The sequence below is a fragment of the Oncorhynchus keta genome, chromosome 20, assembly GCF_023373465.1.
Source record: "Oncorhynchus keta strain PuntledgeMale-10-30-2019 chromosome 20, Oket_V2, whole genome shotgun sequence".
Classification (NCBI taxonomy): domain Eukaryota; kingdom Metazoa; phylum Chordata; class Actinopteri; order Salmoniformes; family Salmonidae; genus Oncorhynchus; species Oncorhynchus keta.
The window spans coordinates 47574389-47597450 of record NC_068440.1 but is presented as its reverse complement, the minus strand read 5'-3'; the positions used below and the strand labels follow the sequence as shown (position 1 = coordinate 47597450).

Here is a 23062-nt window from a genome sequence, read left to right as displayed (position 1 = left end):
AGAGACAGTCTGATTAACCCTTTGTGAATCATAGCTGTCATTCTCCCACTAGAGACAGTCTGATTAACCATTTGAGAGTCACAGCTAACATTCTCCACTAGCTTCAGTTTAATTAACCATTTGAGAGTCAAAGCTAACATTCTCCACTAGCTTCAGTTTAATTAACCATTTGAGAGTCACAGCTAACATTCTCCACTACATTCAGTCTAATTAACCATTTGAGAGTCACAGCTAAGGGGGAGTACTGTAACATTGTCTACACAACCTGTTGAGTTTAAAAAGCAAGTGTAACTGCATTGAATTATATAGTTAAGTTACAATGCTTGTGAAGACGATGTCTGGAGGATATATTGGCAATGTGTCTGCTGCGAGGGCAATATCACTTTTATAGAACGGGTTACCAATAACGATTGACACATTTTCCTTAAAATTATGAATTTATTCATACAATTTCATCCTTCCACAAGTTCCGAAAACAAATCTTAGGTTGGTTCATTATATTGGTTCGGTTGCTAGAGATGCAGCATTTTTGTTCTGTATCTATGGACACAACCCAGTCGTTCGTTCTAAATGTTCCATTGGCATACTGGCTGACAATGTTTTAATCCCTTGCTTGCGAGCTAGCCAACTATGGCTAACTTACTGTCACGTCAAAAAGTGCAACCAGAATAACAACAAAGTAGAACCATTTGCATTTTGTCACGGTCGTCCTCCACTTCATCTGAAGAGGAGAGGCGAGAAGGATCGGAGGACCAAAATGCGGCTGTGTTCATGATGAATATTTAATTAAAGAAAGTACTGAACACTGAATACAAAAACAATAAACGACTGTGAAGCTAGAAATGAGACCTGTTCTGACACAAGCAACTAGCACAGACAATCACCCACAAACAAACAGTGCACCCAGGCTACCTAAGTATGATTCTCAATCAGAGACAACTAATGACACCTGTCTCTGATTGAGAACCATACCAGGCCGAAACATACAAATCCCCCAAATCATAGAAAAACAAACATAGACTGCCCACCCCAACTCACGCCCCTGACCATACTAAATAAATACAAAACGAAAGGAAATAAAGGTCAGAATGTGACACATTTGTTTAAGCTGTTTTCTAGTGATTTTCATTTGAATACATCTATAATAATGAGCTAATGAGGTGTGATTTCACCCGGCGTAGAAAATGTGCTCTCTCGTCAGGACACTGTTGTTCAGCTAGCCAACAACACAGCTACAGTAACACAATCACTTCAAACTGAAGCTGGAAAGACTGCCAGCTAGCTAACAATTCGTTTCATTTTACCATTTTTCAATTGACATTTCTTAGTATATGTCCATAAAAACGATGCCTGCTGATTCATGATTTCGACTGGCTGAGAAAAGATGCCTGCCTGTCTGCCTCGTCTCGACTCAATCATTACTATTGGGACAGTTGGAGAACGAATTTGCAAAATGTCAGAGAGACAGACAGCAAGGTTTACACAAATCTCCAAAAACGAAATGTTAGTCTAAAAGAAATGTGAGATAATGTCTAGATGCTTTTTATAGTGGTGTTTATAAATTGCCAGGCTGGGCTGATGAGACAGTGGATTGATAAATTGCCTGGCTGGGCTGATGAGACAGTGGATTGAAACATTTCCTGGCTGGGCTGATGAGACAGTGGATTGATAAATTGCCTGGCTGGGCTGATGAGACAGTGGATTGATAAATTGCCTGGCTGGGCTGATGAGACAGTGGATTGAGCAGTCAGATGTCTATTCCGGTGTCTATTCCACAAGCCGGTGGTAACTTGTGGAAAAGACACCGGCTTGAATGCAGTTTTAACCAATCAGCATTCAGCATTACACAATGGTACTAGATGTTTGTGCATAACTGTAATGAATTATATATATGCAGTTGAAGTCGGAAGATAACATACACTTAGGTTGGAGTCATTTAAACTAGTTTTTCAACCACTCCACTTGGCTAACCAACATACAGGGGGTGTACCCACTGGTCACCTGGCCACTTGGCTAACCAACATACAGGGGGTGCACCCACTGGTCACCTGGCCACTTGGCTAACCAACATACAGGGGGTGCACCCACTGGTAACCTGGCCACTTGGCTAACCAACATACAGGGGGTGCGCCCACTGGTCACCTGGCCACTTGGCTAACCAACATAGTGGTCCGCCCAGGTCTTACCTAGTGTGAATAGACAGAGTACATACTGTGTGTATACAGTTGAAGTCGGAAGTTTACATACACTTAGGTTGGAGTCATTAAAACTAGTTTTTCAACCACTCCACAAATGTTCTTGTTAACAAACTATAGTTTTTGGCAAGTCGGTTAGGACAGCTACTTTGTGCATGACACAAGTAATTTTTCCAACAATTGTTTACAAACAGATTATTTCACTTATAATTCACTGTATCACAATTCAAGTGGGTCAGAAGTTTACATACACTAAGTTGAATATGCCTTTAAACAGCTTGGAAAATACCAGAAAATGATGTCATGGCTTTAGAAGCATCTGATAGGCCAATTGACATAATTTTAGTCAGTTGGAGGTGTACCTGTGGATGTATCTCAAGGCCTACCTTCAAACTCAGTGCCTCTTTTCTTGACATCATGGGAAAATCAAAAGAAATCAGCCAAGAAGAATTGTAGACCTCCACAAGTCTGGTTCATCCTTGGGAGCAATTTCCAAATGCCTCAAGGTACCACGTGTGTCTCTACAAACAATAGTACACAAGTATAAACAACTTGGGACCACGCAGCCATCATACCACTCAGGAAGGAGACGTGTTCTGTCTCCTAGAGATGAATGTACTTTGGTGCGAAAAGTGCGAATCAATCCCAGAACAACAGCAAAGGACCTTGTGAAGATGCTGGAGGAAACAGGTGCAAAAGTATCTATATCCACAGTAAAACTAATCCTATTTTTACATAACCTGAAAGGCCGCTCAGCAAGGACCACTGCTCCAAAACCGCCATAAAAAAGCCAGACTACTGCACAAAAGATTGTACTTTTTGGAGAAATGTCCTCTGGTCTGATGAAACAAAAATATAACTGTTTAGTCATTATGTTTGGAGGAAAAAAGGGGAGGCTTGCAAGCCAAAGAACACCATCCCAACCGTGAATCACGGGAGTGGCAGCATCATGTTGTGGGGTGCTTTGCTCAGGAGGGACTGGTGCACTTCACAAAATAGATGGCATCATGAGGGGAGAAAATGATGTGGATATATTGAAGCAACATATCAAGACATCAGTCAGAAAGTTAAAGCTTGGACGCAAATGGGTCTTCCAAATGAACAATGACCCCAACATACTTCCAAAGTTGTGGAAAAATGGCTTAAGGACAACAAAGTCAAGGTATTGGAGCGGCCATCACAAAGCCCTGTCCTCAATCTTATAGAAAATGTGCTGGCAGAACTGAAAAAGCGTATTGCGAGCAAGGAGGCCTACAAACCTGATTCAGTTACACGAGCTCTGTCAGGAGGAATGGACCAAAATTCACCCAACTTATTGTAGGAAGCTTGTGGAAGGCTACCCAAAATGTTTGACCCAAGTCCCATGCTATCAAATACTAACTGAGTGGATGTGAACTCCTGACCCACTGGGAATGTGATGAAAGAAATAAAAGCTGAAATAAATAATTCTCTCTACTATTATTCTGACATTTCACATTCTTAAAATAAAGTTGTGATCCTATCTGACCTAAGACAGGGAATTTTACTAGGATTAAATGTCAGGAATTGTGAAAAACTGAGTTTAAATGTATTTGGCTAAGGTAAACCTCCGACTTCAACTGTATATATACATATTATTTTATTTCACCTTTATTTAACCAGGTAGGCCAGTTGACAACAAGTTCTCATTTACAACTGCGACCTTACCAAGATAAAGCAAAGTAGTGCGACAAAAACAACACAGAATTACACATGGAATAAACAAACCATACAGTCAATAACACAATAGAAAAAAATATATACAGTGTGTGCAAATGAGGTAAGATTAGGGAGTTAATATCTTAAGCGGATTTCAATGGGAACTGTGTTGAGTACATACCAGCCTCAGATTTCTCACTTCCTGTTTTTACTTCTCCTCAGGTTTTTGCCTGCCATTTGAGTTCTGTTATACTCACAGACATCATTCAAACAGTTTTAGAAACTTCAGAGTGTTTTCTATACAATACTAATAATAACATGCATATATTAGCAAATGAGACTGAGGAGCAGGCCGTTTACTTTGGGAACCTTATTCATCCAAGCTACTCAATACTGAAATAGTGCCCCCCAGTCATAAGAAGTTTTAACACAGTGTCCAAGGAAGGGCCAGATGTATACACAATGGTGGCGTCTGCGTAGTGGTGGATCAGAGAATCACCAGTAGCTAGAGCAACATCATTGATATATACAGAGAAAAGGTGCGGTCCGAGAATTGAACCCTGTAGCACCCCATAGAGACTGCCAGAATTCGGACATCAGGCCGATTTGACACACTGAACTCTGTCTGAGAAGTCGTTGGTGACCAGGCGAGGCACTCATTTGAGAAACCAAGGCTATTGAGTCTGCCGATAAGAATGCGGTAATTGACAGAGTCGAAAGACTTGGCCAGGTCGATGAAGATGGCTGCACAGTACTGTCTTTTCTCGATGGTAGCTATGATATCGGTTAGGACCTTGAGCGTGGCTGAGGTGCACCCTTGACCAGCTCGGAAACCAGATTGCATAGCGGAGAAAGCACAGTGGGATTTGAAATGGTCGGTGATCTGTTTATTAACTTGGCTTTCAAAGACTTTAGAAAGGCAGGGTAGGATAGATATAGGTCTATAACAGTTTGGGTCTAGAGTGTCACCCCCTTTGAAGAGGTGGATGACCGCGGCAGCTTTCCAATCTTTGGGTATTTCAAACGACACAAAAGAGAGGTTGAACAGGCTAGTAATAGGGGTTGCAACAATTGCGGTGGGATAATTTTAGAAGAGAGGGTGCAGATGCTATTTCAGAACGCCACAGGATGTTTTTCTGTTTGTTAACTTGGCATTCTAAGACTTTAGAAAGGCAGGGCAGGATTGATAGGAGTCTGTAACAGTTTGGGTCTAGAGTGTCACCCCTTTTGAAGAGGGGGATGACGGCGGTGGTGGGACTACATGTTAGATGACACAACGTGTTTCTTGTCAGGTGATTGACAAGAATGAGATCGTTACGTAAAAGTTTTGACTGCTTCCCAAATGGGCCCTGGCCAATCGGGATGCATCATTCAATAGAGATCCGTCAAGCTTCCAGACTGCAGGAAATAGATTTGTGTGCATGCACACCTAGGTGTATGATAACCTGCTATGTTAGTATCGATGTCAAATTAAAGTGAGTGTTTGTGAGTGTGTGTGTGTGTGTGCCCTTCTACTTAAAACCTCTCTGGGGTGTGTGGGACTGTAGCGTCCCACCTCGCCAACAGCCAATGAAACTGCAGCCAAATTCAAAATACATAAATCTCATAATTACAATTCCTCAAACATACATGTATTTTACACCACTTTAAAGATACACTTGTTGTAAATCCAGCCACAGTGTCCAGTTTCAAAAAGGCTTTACGACGAAACTATTATGTTCGGTCAGTACCTAGTCACAGAATAACAGCCATTTTTCCAGCCAAAGACAGGAGTCACAAAAAAAGCAGAAAATATAGATAAAATTAATCACTAACCTTTGATGATCTTCATCAGATGACACTCATGTTACACAATACATGTATGTTTTGTTCGGTAAAGTTCATATTTATATAAAACAATCTGAGTTTACATTGACGCGTTATGTTCCAAAACATCCAGTGATTTTGCAGAGAGCCACATCAATTTACAGAAATACTCATAATAATTATTGCTAAAAGATACACCTGTTATGCATGGAATTTTAGATCCACTGCAACCGCTGTATAAGATTTCCAAACAACTTTACAGAAAAAGCGCACCATGCAAAAGTCTGAGTACGGCGCTCAGAGACCAAAACAACCCAAACAGATATCCACCATGTTGTGGAGTCAACAGAAGTCAGAAATAGCATTTTAACTATTCACTTACCTTTGATGATCTTCATCAGAATGCACTCCCAGGAATCCCAGTTGCACAATAAATTATTGTTTTGTTCAATAATGTCCATCATTTATGTCCAAATACCTTATTTTTGTTAGCGCGTTTATCCCATTAATCAAAATTCATGAGGCGCGATCACTAGGTGCAGAAGAAAAGTTATGTTTCAGTCTGTAGAAACATGTCAAACGATGTATAGAATCAATCTTTAGGATGTTTTTAACATAAATCTTCAATAATGTTCCAACCAGAGAATTCCTTTGTCTGTAGAAAAGCAATGGAACAGAGCTCACTCTCACGTGAACAAGCGAGACTGAGCTTGTGGCTCTCTGGAAGACCTCTGACTCATTCCCCCCTCATTCTCCCCCACTTTACAGCAGAAGCAGCAAACAAGGTTCTAAAGACTGTTGACATCTAGTGGAAGCCTTAGGAAGTGCAATATGACCCCATAGACACTGTGTGTTTGATAGGCCAAGAGTTGAAAAACTACAAACCTCAGATTTCCCCCTCCTGGTTGGATTGCTTCTCAGGTTTCTGCCTGCCATATAGAAACTTCAGAGTGTTTACTATCCAAATCCACTAATTACATGCATATTCTAGCTTTTTTGGCTGAGTAGCAGGCAGTTTAATTTGGGCACGCTTTTCATCCAAAATTCCCAATGCTGTTCCCCACCCTAGAGAATTTAAAAGTGAAAATGCAATGCTGCTTTCAGTCTGAGTATGAAAGCCATCCTGTGTGGAAACTAGTTGTCCAAGAAAAATACAGGGACACACACAGGATGGCTTTCATACTCAGACTGAAAGCAGCATTGCATTTTCACTTTTAAGTAGAAGGGCACACCCACACACAAACACTCACAAGCAAGCACATTTGCACACACAAACACACACTCCTCTGACAAACTGTGTAACAGTTTCTCTCTACTTGCCCTTTTTGCTCTTTCAGACAATTGAATCTACAGGTTGTTGTTATTTTGGCACAGTTAGACTTCCTTCCCCTCCCTCTCTGTCTCAGTCAGTCCCAGTCAGGTTCCCATGGTATATGGTTATGTGTGTGGCTCAGTTCCAGTCAGGTTCCCTTGGTATATGGTTATGTGTGTGGCTCAGTTCCAGTCAGGTTCCCTTGGTATATGGTTATGTGTGTGGCTCAGTTCCAGTTCCCTTGGTATATGGTTATGTGTGTGGCTCAGTTCCAGTCCCTTGGTATATGGTTATGTGTGTGGCTCAGTTCCAGTTCCCTTGGTATATGGTTATGTGTGTGGCTCAGTTCCAGTTCCCTTGGTATATGGTTATGTGTGTGGCTCAGTTCCAGTTCCCTTGGTATATGGTTATGTGTGTGGCTCAGTTCCAGTCCCTTGGTATATGGTTATGTGTGTGGCTCAGTTCCAGTCAGGTTCCCTTGGTATATGGTTATGTGTGTGGCTCAGTTCCAGTCAGGTTCCCTTGGTATATGGTTATGTGTGTGGCTCAGTTCCAGTCAGGTTCCCTTGGTATATGGTTATGTGTGTGGCTCAGTTCCAGTCAGGTTCCCTTGGTATATGGTTATGTGTGTGTCTCAGTCCCAGTCAGGTTCCCTTGGTATATGGTTATGTGTGTGGCTCAGTTCCAGTCAGGTTCCCTTGGTATATGGTTATGTGTGTGGCTCAGTTCCAGTCAGGTTCCCTTGGTATATGGTTATGTGTGTGGCTCAGTTCCAGTCAGGTTCCCTTGGTATATGGTTATGTGTGTGGCTCAGTTCCAGTTCCCTTGGTATATGGTTATGTGTGTGGCTCAGTTCCAGTTCCCTTGGTATATGGTTATGTGTGTGGCTCAGTTCCAGTCCCTTGGTATATGGTTATGTGTGTGGCTCAGTTCCAGTTCCCTTGGTATATGGTTATGTGTGTGGCTCAGTTCCAGTCAGGTTCCCTTGGTATATGGTTATGTGTGTGGCTCAGTTCCAGTTCCCTTGGTATATGGTTATGTGTGTGGCTCAGTTCCAGTTCCCTTGGTATATGGTTATGTGTGTGGCTCAGTTCCAGTCAGGTTCCCTTGGTATATGGTTATGTGTGTGGCTCAGTTCCAGTCAGGTTCCCTTGGTATATGGTTATGTGTGTGGCTCAGTTCCAGTCAGGTTCCCTTGGTATATGGTTATGTGTGTGGCTCAGTTCCAGTCAGGTTCCCTTGGTATATGGTTATGTGTGTGGCTCAGTTCCAGTTCCCTTGGTATATGGTTATGTGTGTGGCTCAGTTCCAGTCCCTTGGTATATGGTTATGTGTGTGGCTCAGTTCCAGTTCCCTTGGTATATGGTTATGTGTGTGGCTCAGTTCCAGTCCCTTGGTATATGGTTATGTGTGTGGCTCAGTTCCAGTTCCCTTGGTATATGGTTATGTGTGTGGCTCAGTTCCAGTCAGGTTCCCTTGGTATATGGTTATGTGTGTGGCTCAGTTCCAGTTCCCTTGGTATATGGTTATGTGTGTGGCTCAGTTCCAGTTCCCTTGGTATATGGTTATGTGTGTGGCTCAGTTCCAGTCAGGTTCCCTTGGTATATGGTTATGTGTGTGGCTCAGTTCCAGTCAGGTTCCCTTGGTATATGGTTATGTGTGTGGCTCAGTTCCAGTCAGGTTCCCTTGGTATATGGTTATGTGTGTGGCTCAGTTCCAGTCAGGTTCCCTTGGTATATGGTTATGTGTGTGGCTCAGTTCCAGTTCCCTTGGTATATGGTTATGTGTGTGGCTCAGTTCCAGTCCCTTGGTATATGGTTATGTGTGTGGCTCAGTTCCAGTTCCCTTGGTATATGGTTATGTGTGTGGCTCAGTTCCAGTCCCTTGGTATATGGTTATGTGTGGGCTCAGTTCCAGTCCCTTGGTATATGGTTATGTGTGTGGCTCAGTTCCAGTCAGGTTCCCTTGGTATATGGTTATGTGTGTGGCTCAGTTCCAGTCAGGTTCCCTTGGTATATGGTTATGTGTGTGGCTCAGTTCCAGTCAGGTTCCCTTGGTATATGGTTATGTGTGTGGCTCAGTTCCAGTCCCTTGGTATATGGTTATGTGTGTGCTCAGTTCCAGTCCCTTGGTATATGGTTATGTGTGTGGCTCAGTTCCAGTTCCCTTGGTATATGGTTATGTGTGTGGCTCAGTTCCAGTCCCTTGGTATATGGTTATGTGTGTGGCTCAGTTCCAGTTCCCTTGGTATATGGTTATGTGTGTGGCTGTTCCAGTTCCCTTGGTATATGGTTATGTGTGTGGCTCAGTTCCCTTGGTATATGGTTATGTGTGTGGCTCAGTTCCAGTCCCTTGGTATATGGTTATGTGTGTGGCTCAGTTCCAGTCAGGTTCCCTTGGTATATGGTTATGTGTGTGGCTCAGTTCCAGTCAGGTTCCCTTGGTATATGGTTATGTGTGTGGCTCAGTTCCAGTCCCTTGGTATATGGTTATGTGTGTGGCTCAGTTCCAGTCAGGTTCCCTTGGTATATGGTTATGTGTGTGGCTCAGTTCCAGTCAGGTTCCCTTGGTATATGGTTATGTGTGTGGCTCAGTTCCAGTCAGGTTCCCTTGGTATATGGTTATGTGTGTGGCTCAGTTCCAGTTCCCTTGGTATATGGTTATGTGTGTGGCTCAGTTCCAGTCCCTTGGTATATGGTTATGTGTGTGGCTCAGTTCCAGTTCCCTTGGTATATGGTTATGTGTGTGGCTCAGTTCCAGTCCCTTGGTATATGGTTATGTGTGTGGCTCAGTTCCAGTTCCCTTGGTATATGGTTATGTGTGTGGCTCAGTTCCAGTTCCCTTGGTATATGGTTATGTGTGTGGCTCAGTTCCAGTCCCTTGGTATATGGTTATGTGTGTGGCTCAGTTCCAGTCAGGTTCCCTTGGTATATGGTTATGTGTGTGGCTCAGTTCCAGTCAGGTTCCCTTGGTATATGGTTATGTGTGTGGCTCAGTTCCAGTTCCCTTGGTATATGGTTATGTGTGTGGCTCAGTTCCAGTCCCTTGGTATATGGTTATGTGTGTGGCTCAGTTCCAGTCAGGTTCCCTTGGTATATGGTTATGTGTGTGGCTCAGTTCCAGTCAGGTTCCCTTGGTATATGGTTATGTGTGTGGCTCAGTTCCAGTCAGGTTCCCTTGGTATATGGTTATGTGTGTGGCTCAGTTCCAGTCAGGTTCCCTTGGTATATGGTTATGTGTGTGGCTCAGTTCCAGTCAGGTTCCCTTGGTATATGGTTATGTGTGTGGCTCAGTTCCAGTTCCCTTGGTATATGGTTATGTGTGTGGCTCAGTTCCAGTCCCTTGGTATATGGTTATGTGTGTGGCTCAGTTCCAGTTCCCTTGGTATATGGTTATGTGTGTGGCTCAGTTCCAGTTCCCTTGGTATATGGTTATGTGTGTGGCTCAGTTCCAGTCCCTTGGTATATGGTTATGTGTGTGGCTCAGTTCCAGTCCCTTGGTATATGGTTATGTGTGTGGCTCAGTTCCAGTCAGGTTCCCTTGGTATATGGTTATGTGTGTGGCTCAGTTCCAGTTCCCTTGGTATATGGTTATGTGTGTGGCTCAGTTCCAGTCCCTTGGTATATGGTTATGTGTGTGGCTCAGTTCCAGTCAGGTTCCCTTGGTATATGGTTATGTGTGTGGCTCAGTTCCAGTCAGGTTCCCTTGGTATATGGTTATGTGTGTGGCTCAGTTCCAGTCAGGTTCCCTTGGTATATGGTTATGTGTGTGGCTCAGTTCCAGTCAGGTTCCCTTGGTATATGGTTATGTGTGTGGCTCAGTTCCAGTCAGGTTCCCTTGGTATATGGTTATGTGTGTGGCTCAGTTCCAGTTCCCTTGGTATATGGTTATGTGTGTGGCTCAGTTCCAGTTCCCTTGGTCCCATTTGGCTCCATCTTTGTATTCCTCAATCAAATGACCCCCGACCTCACTAACCGCCCTTGATGAACAGAGAGCAGCCACACACACACACACACACACACACACACACACACACACACACACACACACACACACACACACACACACACACACACACACACACACACACACACACACACACACACACACACACACACACACACACACACACACACACACACACACACACCACACCACACCACACCACACCACACATCCGTCTAACAGAGTAGGGTGCGTCCAGAGGATGACTCACACACGAGTGGCGCAGCGGTCTAAGGCACTGCATCTCCGTGCTAGACGAGTCACTACAGACCTAGGTTTGATCCTGGGCTGTATCACAACTGGCCGTGATCGGGAATCCTATAGGGGGACTCACAATTGGCCCAGCGTTGTCCGGGTTAGGGGAGGGTTTGGCTGGGGTAGGCCGTCATTGAAAATAAGAATATGTTGCCTAGTTAAAAAGTTTTTAAACTGTGCTGATGTGTAATGAGTCCCAAATGGTGCTCTATCCTACATATTGGACCTGTGAAAAGTAGAGCACTACATAGGGCACGAGTACTCAACTCTGACCCTATGAGGTCTGGAGTACTGCTGATTTTCTGTTCTACCTGATCATTAATTGATGTCCCAGGCCTAAATCAGTCCCTGATTTGAGGGAAACCTGGGAGGACACCACGGAAGAAGCTACCGCTGTCCAAAAAAAAAACATTGCTCCACGTCTGAAGTTCGCAAAAGTGCACCTGGATGTTCCACAGCTCTTCTGGCAAATATTCTGTGGACAGATGAAACTATGAATTTATGTTAAATATAATAAGTTTTCTTCTGGTTGTCATGAGGGTCAAATAAGGGGATAATTAAAAACTAAATCAGAAGGAATAGTGATCAGCTGGGGGGAGGATGGGTTGTGGGTAAATGATGCTCCCATGCTGTTCGGTGGGCTGTGCTGTGTGCGCCTAATGATGACATCAGAGACAGTGTTAAGTGAGAGTCTTGTACAGCATCACACACTCTAGTCCGTTGAGTATTTACTGTTATTTCTGTGAGATATAAAGAAGAAGAGACCTTGCAGCATGACAATAATAAACCATGAAACCCTGTCCATTCTTTCTTCTCATTTTCAGTGACTGGTTTTCGACCCCCCCTACCCCATCCCTCCACCTCTTCCTCCTCCTCCTCCTCCTCCTCCTCCTCCTCCTCCTCCTCCTCCTCCTCCTCCTCCTCCAAGATGAACTGGGGTGGGCTGCAGTCCCTCCTCAGCGGGGTGAATAAATACTCCACGGTGTTCGGACGTGTCTGGCTCTCCATGGTCTTCGTGTTCCGCTTCTTGGTGTTTGTGGTGGCGGCTCAGCGCGTCTGGGGAGACGAGAGTAAGGACTTTGTCTGTAACACGGCCCAGCCAGGCTGCGTCAACGTCTGTTACGACCACATCTTCCCCATCTCACACATCCGCCTGTGGGCCCTGCAGCTCATCTTCGTCACCTGTCCATCTCTGATGGTTGTGGCGCACGTCACGTTGCGTGAGGAGAAGGATTCCAAGTACTCCGCAATGCATGAAGGGTCGCATTTGTACGCTAATCCAGGGAAGAAGAGAGGAGGCCTGTGGTGGACCTATCTGGTGAGATACTAGCATACTGTACACAACACCAGACAACACTAACATACTGTACACACCACCAGACAACACTAACATACTGTACACAACACCAGACAACACTAACATACTGTACACAACACCAGACAACACTAACATACTGTACACAACACCAGACAACACTAACATACTGTACACAACACCAGACAACACTAACATACTGTACACAACACCAGACAACACTAACATACTGTACAGAACACCAGACAACACTAACATACTGTACACAACACCAGACAACACTAACATACTGTACACAACACCACCAGACAACACTAACATACTGTACACAACACCAGACAACACTAACATACTGTACACAACACCAGACAACACTAACATACTGTACAGAACACCAGACAACACTAACATACTGTACACAACACCAGACAACACTAACATACTGTACACAACACCACCAGACAACACTAACATACTGTACAGAACACCAGACAACACTAACATACTGTACACAAAACCAGACAACACTAACATACTGTACACAACACCAGACAACACTAACATACTGTACACAAAACCAGACAACACTAACATACTGTACACAACACCAGACAACACTAACATACTGTACACAACACCAGACAACACTAACATACTGTACACAAAACCAGACAACACTAACATACTGTACACAACACCAGACAACACTAACATACTGTACACAACACCAGACAACACTAACATACTGTACACAAAACCAGACAACACTAACATACTGTACACAACACCAGACAACACTAACATACTGTACACAACACCACAACACCAGACAACACTAACATACTGTACAGAACACCAGACAAAACTAACATACTGTACACAACACCAGACAACACTAACATACTGTACACAACACCAGACAAAACTAACATACTGTACACAAAACCAGACAACACTAACATACTGTACACAACACCAGACAACACTAACATACTGTACACAAAACCACAACACCAGACAACACTAACATACTGTACACAACACCAGACAACACTAACATACTGTACACAACACCACCAGACAACACTAACATACTGTACACAACACCAGACAACACTAACATACTGTACACAACACCAGACAACACTAACATACTGTACAGAACACCAGACAACACTAACATACTGTACAGAACACCACCAGACAACACTAACATACTGTACACAACACCAGACAACACTAACATACTGTACACAACACCAGACAACACTAACATACTGTACACAACACCACCAGACAACACTAACATACTGTCCACAACACCAGACAACACTAACATACTGTACACAACACCAGACAACACTAACATACTGTACAGAACACCAGACAACACTAACATACTGTACAGAACACCACCAGACAACACTAACATACTGTACACAACACCAGACAACACTAACATACTGTACACAACACCAGACAACACTAACATACTGTACACAACACCAGACAACACTAACATACTGTACAGAACACCACAACACCAGACAACACTAGCATACTGTACACAACACCAGACAACACTAACATACTGTACAGAACACCAGACAACACTAACATACTGTACACAACACCAGACAACACTAACATACTGTACACAACACCAGACAACACTAACATACTGTACACAACACCAGACAACACTAACATACTGTACACAAAACCAGACAACACTAACATACTGTACACAACACCAGACAACACTAACATACTGTACAGAACACCAGACAACACTAACATACTGTACACAACACCAGACAACACTAACATACTGTACACAACACCAGACAACACTAACATACTGTACACAACACCAGACAACACTAACATACTGTACACAACACCAGACAACACTAACATACTGTACACAAAACCAGACAACACTAACATACTGTACAGAACACCAGACAACACTAACATACTGTACACAACACCACCAGACAACACCAGACAACACTAACATACTGTACACAACACCAGACAACACTAACATACTGTACACAAAACCAGACAACACTAACATACTGTACACAAAACCAGACAACACTAACATACTGTACACAACACCAGACAACACTAACATACTGTACACAACACCAGACAACACCAGACAACACACAGGCTAACATGTCATTCTACATGGAGACTTGACCACAACCTATTTTAATGCAGCACAAACTATCAAAATGACAGGCTACTTTAACACTGAGAATAAAAAGGGCGTTTCACTGCCTACAGTATTTTAGGAGTCAAATGGCAACTCCTGCTAAATCAAATCAAATTGTATTGGTCACATACACATATTTAGCAGATGTTATTGTGGGTGTAGCGAAATGCTTGTGAATACAACTAAATGAAACTAAAAAGAATTGCTGTAACCTGTATTTCCTATCTGGTCTCTTCTATAGTGTCTATGTCTACTTCTGGTTATTACAACAGGAGTCTGACCTGTATTTGCTGTCTGGTCTCTTCTATAGTGTCTATGTCTACTTCTGGTTATTACAACAGGAGTCTGACCTGTATTTCCTGTCTGGTCTCTTCTATAGTGTCTATGTCTACTTCTGGTTATTACAACAGGAGTCTGACCTGTATTTCCTATCTGGTCTCTTCTATAGTGTCTATGTCTACTTCTGGTTATTACAACAGGAGTCTGACCTGTATTTCCTGTCTGGTCTCTTCTTTCTTTGCCTTCTGTGTCATTGACTTGTTTATTGTTTATTCCATGTTATTCCATGTGTAACTCTGTGTTGTTGTTTGTGTTGCACTGCTTTGCTTTATCTTGGCCAGGTCACAGTTGCAAATGAGAACTTGTTCTCAACTGGCCTACCAGGTTAAATAAAAGTGAAATAACAAAAATAGTCTTTTCTCGATATCTAATTCTACTGAATCTCTACTTCTGGTTATAACAACATGAGTCGAATGGAATTTAACTCCTCTCAATGAATTGATCTGAATGAAACTATTTTAACTAGTCAACTGGACACCCATATTTCCTGTGTGGTCTCTTTAAAGATGTTTTAATGGCGGTTCTTTATTTATCTCTCATCCTCCCCGTAGGCGAGTCTGATCTTCAAGGCGGGCTTCGACGGCAGCTTCCTCTACATCCTCTACTACGTCTACGAGGGATATGACATGCCTCGTCTCTCCAAGTGCTCCCTGGATCCCTGCCCCAACACCGTCGACTGCTTCATCTCCCGTCCCACCGAGAAGAAGATTTTCACCATCTTCATGGTGGTCTCCTCAGCCGTCTGCATCCTCATTTGTATCTGTGAGATGGTCTACCTCATCTACAAGAGGATCCAGAAGCTCGTCAGGAAGAAGGTGGTGGAGAGTCACGAGAGGACGTCGTTGACGACGGCGCGGAGGTCGAGATCCAAGTCTACGAGATCCAAGTTGTCTGTCAGGGAGGACCCCACCAACACAGCCTCCATTCAGAACCTCTGTAATGTCATGACGGAATGTCATGACGGAGGCGGAGCCGTCAGAGAAGAAGAAATAATAGATCACATGACGCGGTGAAGCTGGAATGGGTGTGGGGGGTGAATGGGGGTGAATGGGGGGTGAATGGGGGGGTGAATTGGAGGGGGGAGTGAATTGGTAGTGGGAGGAGAGTTTGACCGTCTAAGGGCAGGAGATAGCATATGTCGTAGGGTGGATTATAAGGTCTAAGGTCAGGAGATAGCGTATGTCGTAGGGTGGATTATAAAGTCTAAGGGCAGGAGATAGCATATCTCGTAGGGTGGACTATAAGCTCTAAGGTCAGGAGATAGCATATGTCTTAGGGTGGATTATAAGGTCTAAGGGCAGGAGATAGCATATGTCGTAGGGTGGACTATAAGCTCTAAGGTCAGGAGATAGCATATGTCGTAGGGTGGACTATAAACTCTAAGGTCAGGAGATAGCATATGTCGTAGGGTGGACTATAAACTCTAAGGTCAGGAGATAGCATATGTCGTAGGGTGGACTTTAACAGAATTTTCACTGAACTATGCATGCTTTCGCCAATGATTGACATACACTTTTATTTAACTTTTATTTAACTAGGCAATTCAGTTAAGAACAAATTATTATTTATAATGACGGCCTACCAGAAGGCTAAAGGCCTCCTGCGGGTACGGGGGCCTGGGATTAAAAAATAAAAAATAAAATACAAATATAGGACAAAACTCACATCACGACAAGAGAGACATCACAACACTGCATAAAGAGAGACCTATTAATTGATTTCTGATTGCCCTTAATTGATTGCATGTGTGTAATGTGACACAAAAAATACGAAGTGCATGCTCTTCAATCGATCACTGCCCGCACCCGCCCGCCTGACTAGCATCACTACTCTGGACGGTTCTGACTTAGAATATGTGGACAACTACTAATATCTAGGTGTCTGGCTAGACTGTAAACTCTCCTTCCAGACTCATATTAAGCATCTCCAATCAAAAATTAAATATAGAATTGGCTTCCTATTTCGCAACAAAGCCTCCTTCACTCACGCAGCCAAACATATCCTCGTAAAACTGACTATCCTACCAATCAATGACTTTGGCCACATCAATTACAAAATAGCCTCTAACACTACTCAGCAAATTGGATGCAGTCTATCACAGTGCCATCTGTTTTGCTACCCACCACTGTGACCTGTATGCTCTCGTTGGCTGGCCCTCGCTTCGCTTCAAATTCGTCTCCAAACCCACTGGCTCCAGGTCATATATAAGTCTTTGCTAGGTAAAGCTCCGCCTTATCTCAGCTCACTGGTCACCATAGCAACACCCACCCATAGCATTCGCTCCAGCAGGTATATCTCACTGGTCACCATAGCAACACCCACCCGTAGCACGCGCTCCAGCAGGTATATCTCACTGGTCACCATAGCAACACCCACCCGTAGCACGCGCTCCAGCAGGTATATCTCACTGGTCACCATAGCAACACCCACCCGTAGCACGCGCTCCAGCAGGTATATCTCACTGGTCACCATAGCAACACCCACCCGTAGCACGCGCTCCAGCAGGTATATCTCACTGGTCACCATAGCAACACCCACCCGTAGCACGCGCTCCAGCAGGTATATCTCACTGGTCACCATAGCAACACCCACCCGTAGCACGCGCTCCAGCAGGTATAAATTGCCTTTAAATTGTTTAACTCGGGTCAAACGTTTCAGGTAGCCTTCCACAAGCTTCCCACAATAATTTGGGTGAATTTTGTCCCATTCCTCCTGACAGAGCTGGTGTAATTGAGTCAGGTTTGTAGGCCTCCTGACAGAGCTGGTGTAACTGAGTCAGGTTTGTAGGGCTCCTGACAGAGCTGGTGTAATTGAGTCAGGTTTGTAGGCCTCCTGACAGAGCTGGTGTAATTGAGTCAGGTTTGTAGGCCTCCTTGCTCGCACATGATTTTCAGTTATGCCCACACATGTTCTATATGATTGAGGTCAGGGCTTTGTGATGGCCGCTCCAATACCTTGACTTTGTTGTCCTTAAAGCCATTTTTCCACAACTTTGGAAGTATGCTTGGGGTCATTGTCCATTTGGAAGACCCATTTGTGACCAAGCTTTAACTTCCTGACTGATGTCTTGAGATGTTGCCATCAATATATCCACCTAATTTTCCTCCTCATGTTGTCATCTATTTTGTGAAGTGCACCAGTCCCTCCTGCAGCAAAGCACCCCCACAACATGAGGCTGCCACCCCTGTGCTTCACGGTGGGGATGGTGTTCTTCGGCTTGCAAGCCTCCCCCTTTTTCCTCCAAACATAACGATAGTCATTATGGCCAAACAGTTCTATTTTTGTCTTTGTCCCCATGTGCAGTTGCAAGCCGCAGTCTGGCTTTTTAAAGGTGGTTTTTGGAGAAGTGGATTCTTCCTTGCTTAGCGGCTTTTCAGGTTATGTCGATAGGACTCGTTTTACTGTGGATATAGATACTTTTGTACCTGTTTCCTCCAGCATCTTCACAAGGTCCTTTGCTGTTGTTCTGGGATTGATTTGCACTCTCTCACCGAAGTACATTCATCTCTAGGAGACAGAACGCGTCTCCTTCCTGAGCAGTATGATGTCTGCGTGGTCCCATGGTGTTTATACTTGCGTACTATTGTTTGTACAGATGAACGTGGTACCTTCAGGCGTTTGGAAATTGCTCCCAAGGATGAGCCAGACTTGTGGAGGTCTACAATTATTTTTCTGAGTTCTCGGCTGATTTATTTTGATTTTCTCATGATGTCAAGCAAAGAGGCACTGAGTTTCAAGGTAGACCTTGAAATACATCCACAGGTACACCTCCAATTGACTCAAATTATGTCAATTAGCCTATCAGAAGCTTCTAAAGCCATGACATAATTTTCTGGAATTTTCCAAGGCACAGTCAACTTAGTGTATGTAAACTTCTGACCCACTGGAATTGTGATACAGTGAATTATAAGTTAAATAATCTGTCTGTAAACAATTGTTGGAGAAATTACTTGTGTCATGCACAAAGTAGATGTGCTAACCGACTTGCCAAAACTATAGTTTGTTGACAAGAAATGTTTGGAGTGGTTGAAGAACGAGTTTTAATGACGCCAACCAAAGTGCATGTAAACTTCCGACTTCAACTGTAGCTTCTTCCCCATATTCCTTTGTTTTTCTGCTCTTTAACACACCAGTATTTCTACTCGCACATCCTCATCTGCACATGTATCACTCCAGTGTAAATGGCTAAATTGTAATTACTTCGTCGCTATTGGCCTATTTACTTCATTTGTACTGCATACAGATGTTCTATTTTATTATTGACTGTATGTTTGTTTTACTCCATGTGTAACTCTGTGTTGTTGTTTGTGTCGTACTGCTTTGCTTTATCTTGGGCCAGGTTGCAGTTGTAAATGAGAACTGGTTCTCAACTGGCCTACCTGGTTAATTAAACTTGAAATTAAAAATAAACATACAGAGAGACTTATGAATTGATTGCTGATTGCCCTTAATTGATTGCATGTGTGTGCTGTGACTTGGCGATTCACCTTGATGAACTGTTTTCACTTTTTTTAATCGCCCTCCTCCTGTGATTGGAGCCTTAAACTACTGTCCCTTAGCTGTTTTTTGCAGGTAACTAGTCTGGTGTGTCACTGTAACGAACTTCTTCGTCTGATGAGGAGTAGGAAGGATCGGACCAAAATGCAGGCGTGCTAAGTGTCCATGTTAAATTTATTACATCAGAAAACGAAAAATACAAAATAACAAAGTGAAGGAACGAAATGAAAATGGAAACAGTTCTGTGTGGTGAAAACACAGACACAGAAAACACCCACAACCCATAGTGGGAAAACAGGCTACCCAAGTATGGTTCTCAATCAGAGACAACGATTGACAGCTGCCTCTGATTGGGAATCATACCAGGCCAAACACATAGAACTATAACACACAGAACAAAACATAGAATGCCCCCCCCGACTCACGCCCTGACCAACCTAAAATAGAGACGTAAAAAAAGGAACTAAGGTCAGGACGTGACAGTCACTCTTCCCAAGGCCCATTACCTCAGGAGGTTCTATCTACTGTGACATCACTGCCATGTACATATCTCAGAGGTTCTATCTACTGTGACATCACTGCCATGTACATATCTCAGAGGTTCTATCTACTGTGACATCACTGCCATGTACATATCTCAGAGGTTCTATCTACTGTGACATCACTGCCATGTACATATCTCAGAGGTTCTATCTACTGTGACATCACTGCCATGTACATATCTCAGAGGTTCTATCTACTGTGACATCACTGCCATGTACATATCTCAGAGGTTCTATCTACTGTGACATCACTGCCATGTACATATCTCAGAGGTTCTATCTACTGTGACATCACTGCCATGTACATATCTCAGAGGTTCTATCTACTGTGACATCACTGCCATGTACATATCTCAGAGGTTCTATCTACTGTGACATCACTGCCATGTACATATCTCAGAGGTTCTATCTACTGTGACATCACTGCCATGTACATATCTCAGAGGTTCTATCTACTGTGACATCACTGCCATGTACATATCTCAGAGGTTCTATCTACTGTGACATCACTGCCATGTACATATCTCAGAGATTCTATCTACTGTGACATCACTGCCATGTACATATCTCAGAGATTCTATCTACTGTGACATCACTGCCATGTACATATCTCAGAAATTCTATCTACTGTGACATCACTGCCATGTACATATCTCAGAGATTCTATCTACTGTGACATCACTGCCATGTACATATCTCAGAGGTTCTATCTACTGTGACATCACTGCCATGTACATATCTCAGAGATTCTATCTACTGTGACATCACTGCCATGTACATATCTCAGAGGTTCTATCTACTGTGACATCACTGCCATGTACATATCTCAGAGGTTCTATCTACTGTGACATCACTGCCATGTGCATATCTCAGAGGTTCTATCTACTGTGACATCACTGCCATGTGCATATCTCAGAGGTTCTATCTACTGTGACATCACTGCCATGTACATATCTCAGAGATTCTATCTACTGTGACATCACTGCCATGTACATATCTCAGAGGTTCTATCTACTGTGACATCACTGCCATGTACATATCTCAGAGGTTCTATCTACTGTGACATCACTGCCATGTACATATCTCAGAGGTTCTATCTACTGTGACATCACTGCCATGTACATATCTGTTTCATTTACATTTTACATTTTACATTTAAGTCATTTAGCAGACGCTCTTATCCAGAGCGACTTACAAATTGGTGCATTCACCTTATGACATCCAGTGGAACAGCCACTTTACAATAGTGCATCTAAATCTTTTAGGGGGGTGAGAAGGATTACTTTATCCTATCCTATGTATTCCTTAAAGAGGTGGGGTTTCAGGTGTCTCCGGAAGGTGGTGATTGACTCCGCTGTCCTGGCGTCGTGAGGGAGTGTGTTCCACCATTGGGGAGCCAGAGCAGCGAACAGTTTTGACTGGGCTGAGCGGGAACTGTACTTCCTCAGTGGTAGGGAGGCGAGCAGGCCAGAGGTGACGCAGTGCCCTTGTTTGGGTGTAGGGCCTGATCAGAGCCTGGAGGTACTGAGGTGCCGTTCCCCTCACAGCTCCGTAGGCAAGCACCATGGTCTTCACCTGGTTACTGCTTCATCATTTATACATTATCAGTCATGTTTTGCTCAGCACTCACGGCCTGCGTCCCAAATGGAGCCCTAGTCCCTGGGTAGAAGGACTGGGAATTGCCAGCGATCTCACGATACGATATGATTACGATACTCAGGTGCTGATTAAGATATGTATTGCGATTCGATACTGTGATTCTATTGTGATTTGATGTTCCAAACATATTGTTCACTGTACTGTATGTCTGCTAAGGAGAGACGAGAGAGAGACAGAGAGAGAGAGAGAGAGAGAGAGAGAGAGAGAGAGAGAGAGAGAGAGAGAGAGAGAGAGAGAGAGTGAGAGAGAGACAAAGAGAGAGAAGATAAAGCCCTTGAATTGAATTGAATTGAATTGAGAGAGAGAGAGAGAGAGAGAGCAGGGAAAGAGAGAGAGACGAGAGAGAGAGAGAGAGAGAGAAAGAGTTTGCAGAGGTGAAACGAGTTGACTGCTGCCACAAAAAGTTACAGAAGTTAGACTTTAGCAAGACACATATAACAATGTAGCTAGTTACAATGCAGCCTATTTCTGTGTCAGCGGAGTTAAACATTGTTGCTAATGAACATGTAGGTAGGATCATGTTGGTGCTACTCGTCACTCGAATACAACTGCGTTTGGCTACATTGTAACAGCTACACTACGTTGAGGGAACGCTGTCATACTGCCTCCAATAGGAGCGACCAAGATCAATAACCTCAAAGGTTCAATTCTCGATGGCTGACGCGCAATTTTTTTAAATTTACATTTATTTTAAACTTTATTTAACTAGGCAAGTCAGTTAAAAAACAAATTCTTATTTACAATGACGGCCTACCAAAAGGCCTCCTGCGGGGACGGCGGCTGGGATTTAAATGAAAATAAATAAAAATAAAAATATAAATATATATATATATATATATATATATATATATATAGGACAAAACACACATCATGACAAGAGAGACAACACTACATAAAGAAAGACCAAAGACAACAACATAGCAAGGCAGCAACATATGACAACAGCATGGTAGCAACACAACATGGTAGCAACACAACATGGTAGCAACACAACATGGTAGCAGCACAACATGGTAGCAGCACAACATGGTAGCAGCACAACATGGTAGCAGCACAAAACAGGGTACAAACATTATTGGGCCCAGACAACAGCACAAAGGGCAAGAAGGTAGAGACAACAATACATCACGCAAAGCAGCCACAACTGTCAGTAAGACTGTCCATGATTGAGTCTTTGAATGAATGAGTGTTTGTTGCAGCTCGTTCCAGTCGCTAGCTGCAGCGAACTGAAAA

The 23062-nt window shown here is 43.4% G+C and overlaps 1 protein-coding gene and 1 long non-coding RNA gene across 4 annotated transcripts in view; both read left to right on the top strand.

Annotated features, from left to right (window-relative positions):
* The window catches only part of LOC118380440 (gap junction beta-4 protein-like), a 21799-nt gene extending 5630 nt beyond the window's left edge, over positions 1-16169 (top strand). Inside the window, exons 2-3 of the mRNA XM_052473080.1 lie at positions 12075-12568; positions 15683-16169. Of these exons, the coding sequence (XP_052329040.1) occupies positions 12179-12568; positions 15683-16144 (852 nt within the window). The 5' untranslated portion in view covers positions 12075-12178 and the 3' untranslated portion in view covers positions 16145-16169. The remainder of the gene's footprint in view (positions 1-12074; positions 12569-15682) is intronic.
* Positions 16170-16224: 55 nt separating this feature from the next.
* On the top strand, positions 16225-19565 carry LOC127910078 (uncharacterized). Of its 3 annotated transcripts, none has more exons than XR_008073886.1 (2): positions 16225-16295; positions 16428-19565. It is a non-coding gene; the product is annotated as an uncharacterized LOC127910078 (long non-coding RNA). The 3 variants fall into 3 exon arrangements; XR_008073887.1 differs by having other exon boundaries at positions 16340-19565; XR_008073888.1 differs by lacking the exon at positions 16225-16295 and adding an exon at positions 16319-16383.
* Positions 19566-23062: the final 3497 nt, after the last annotated feature.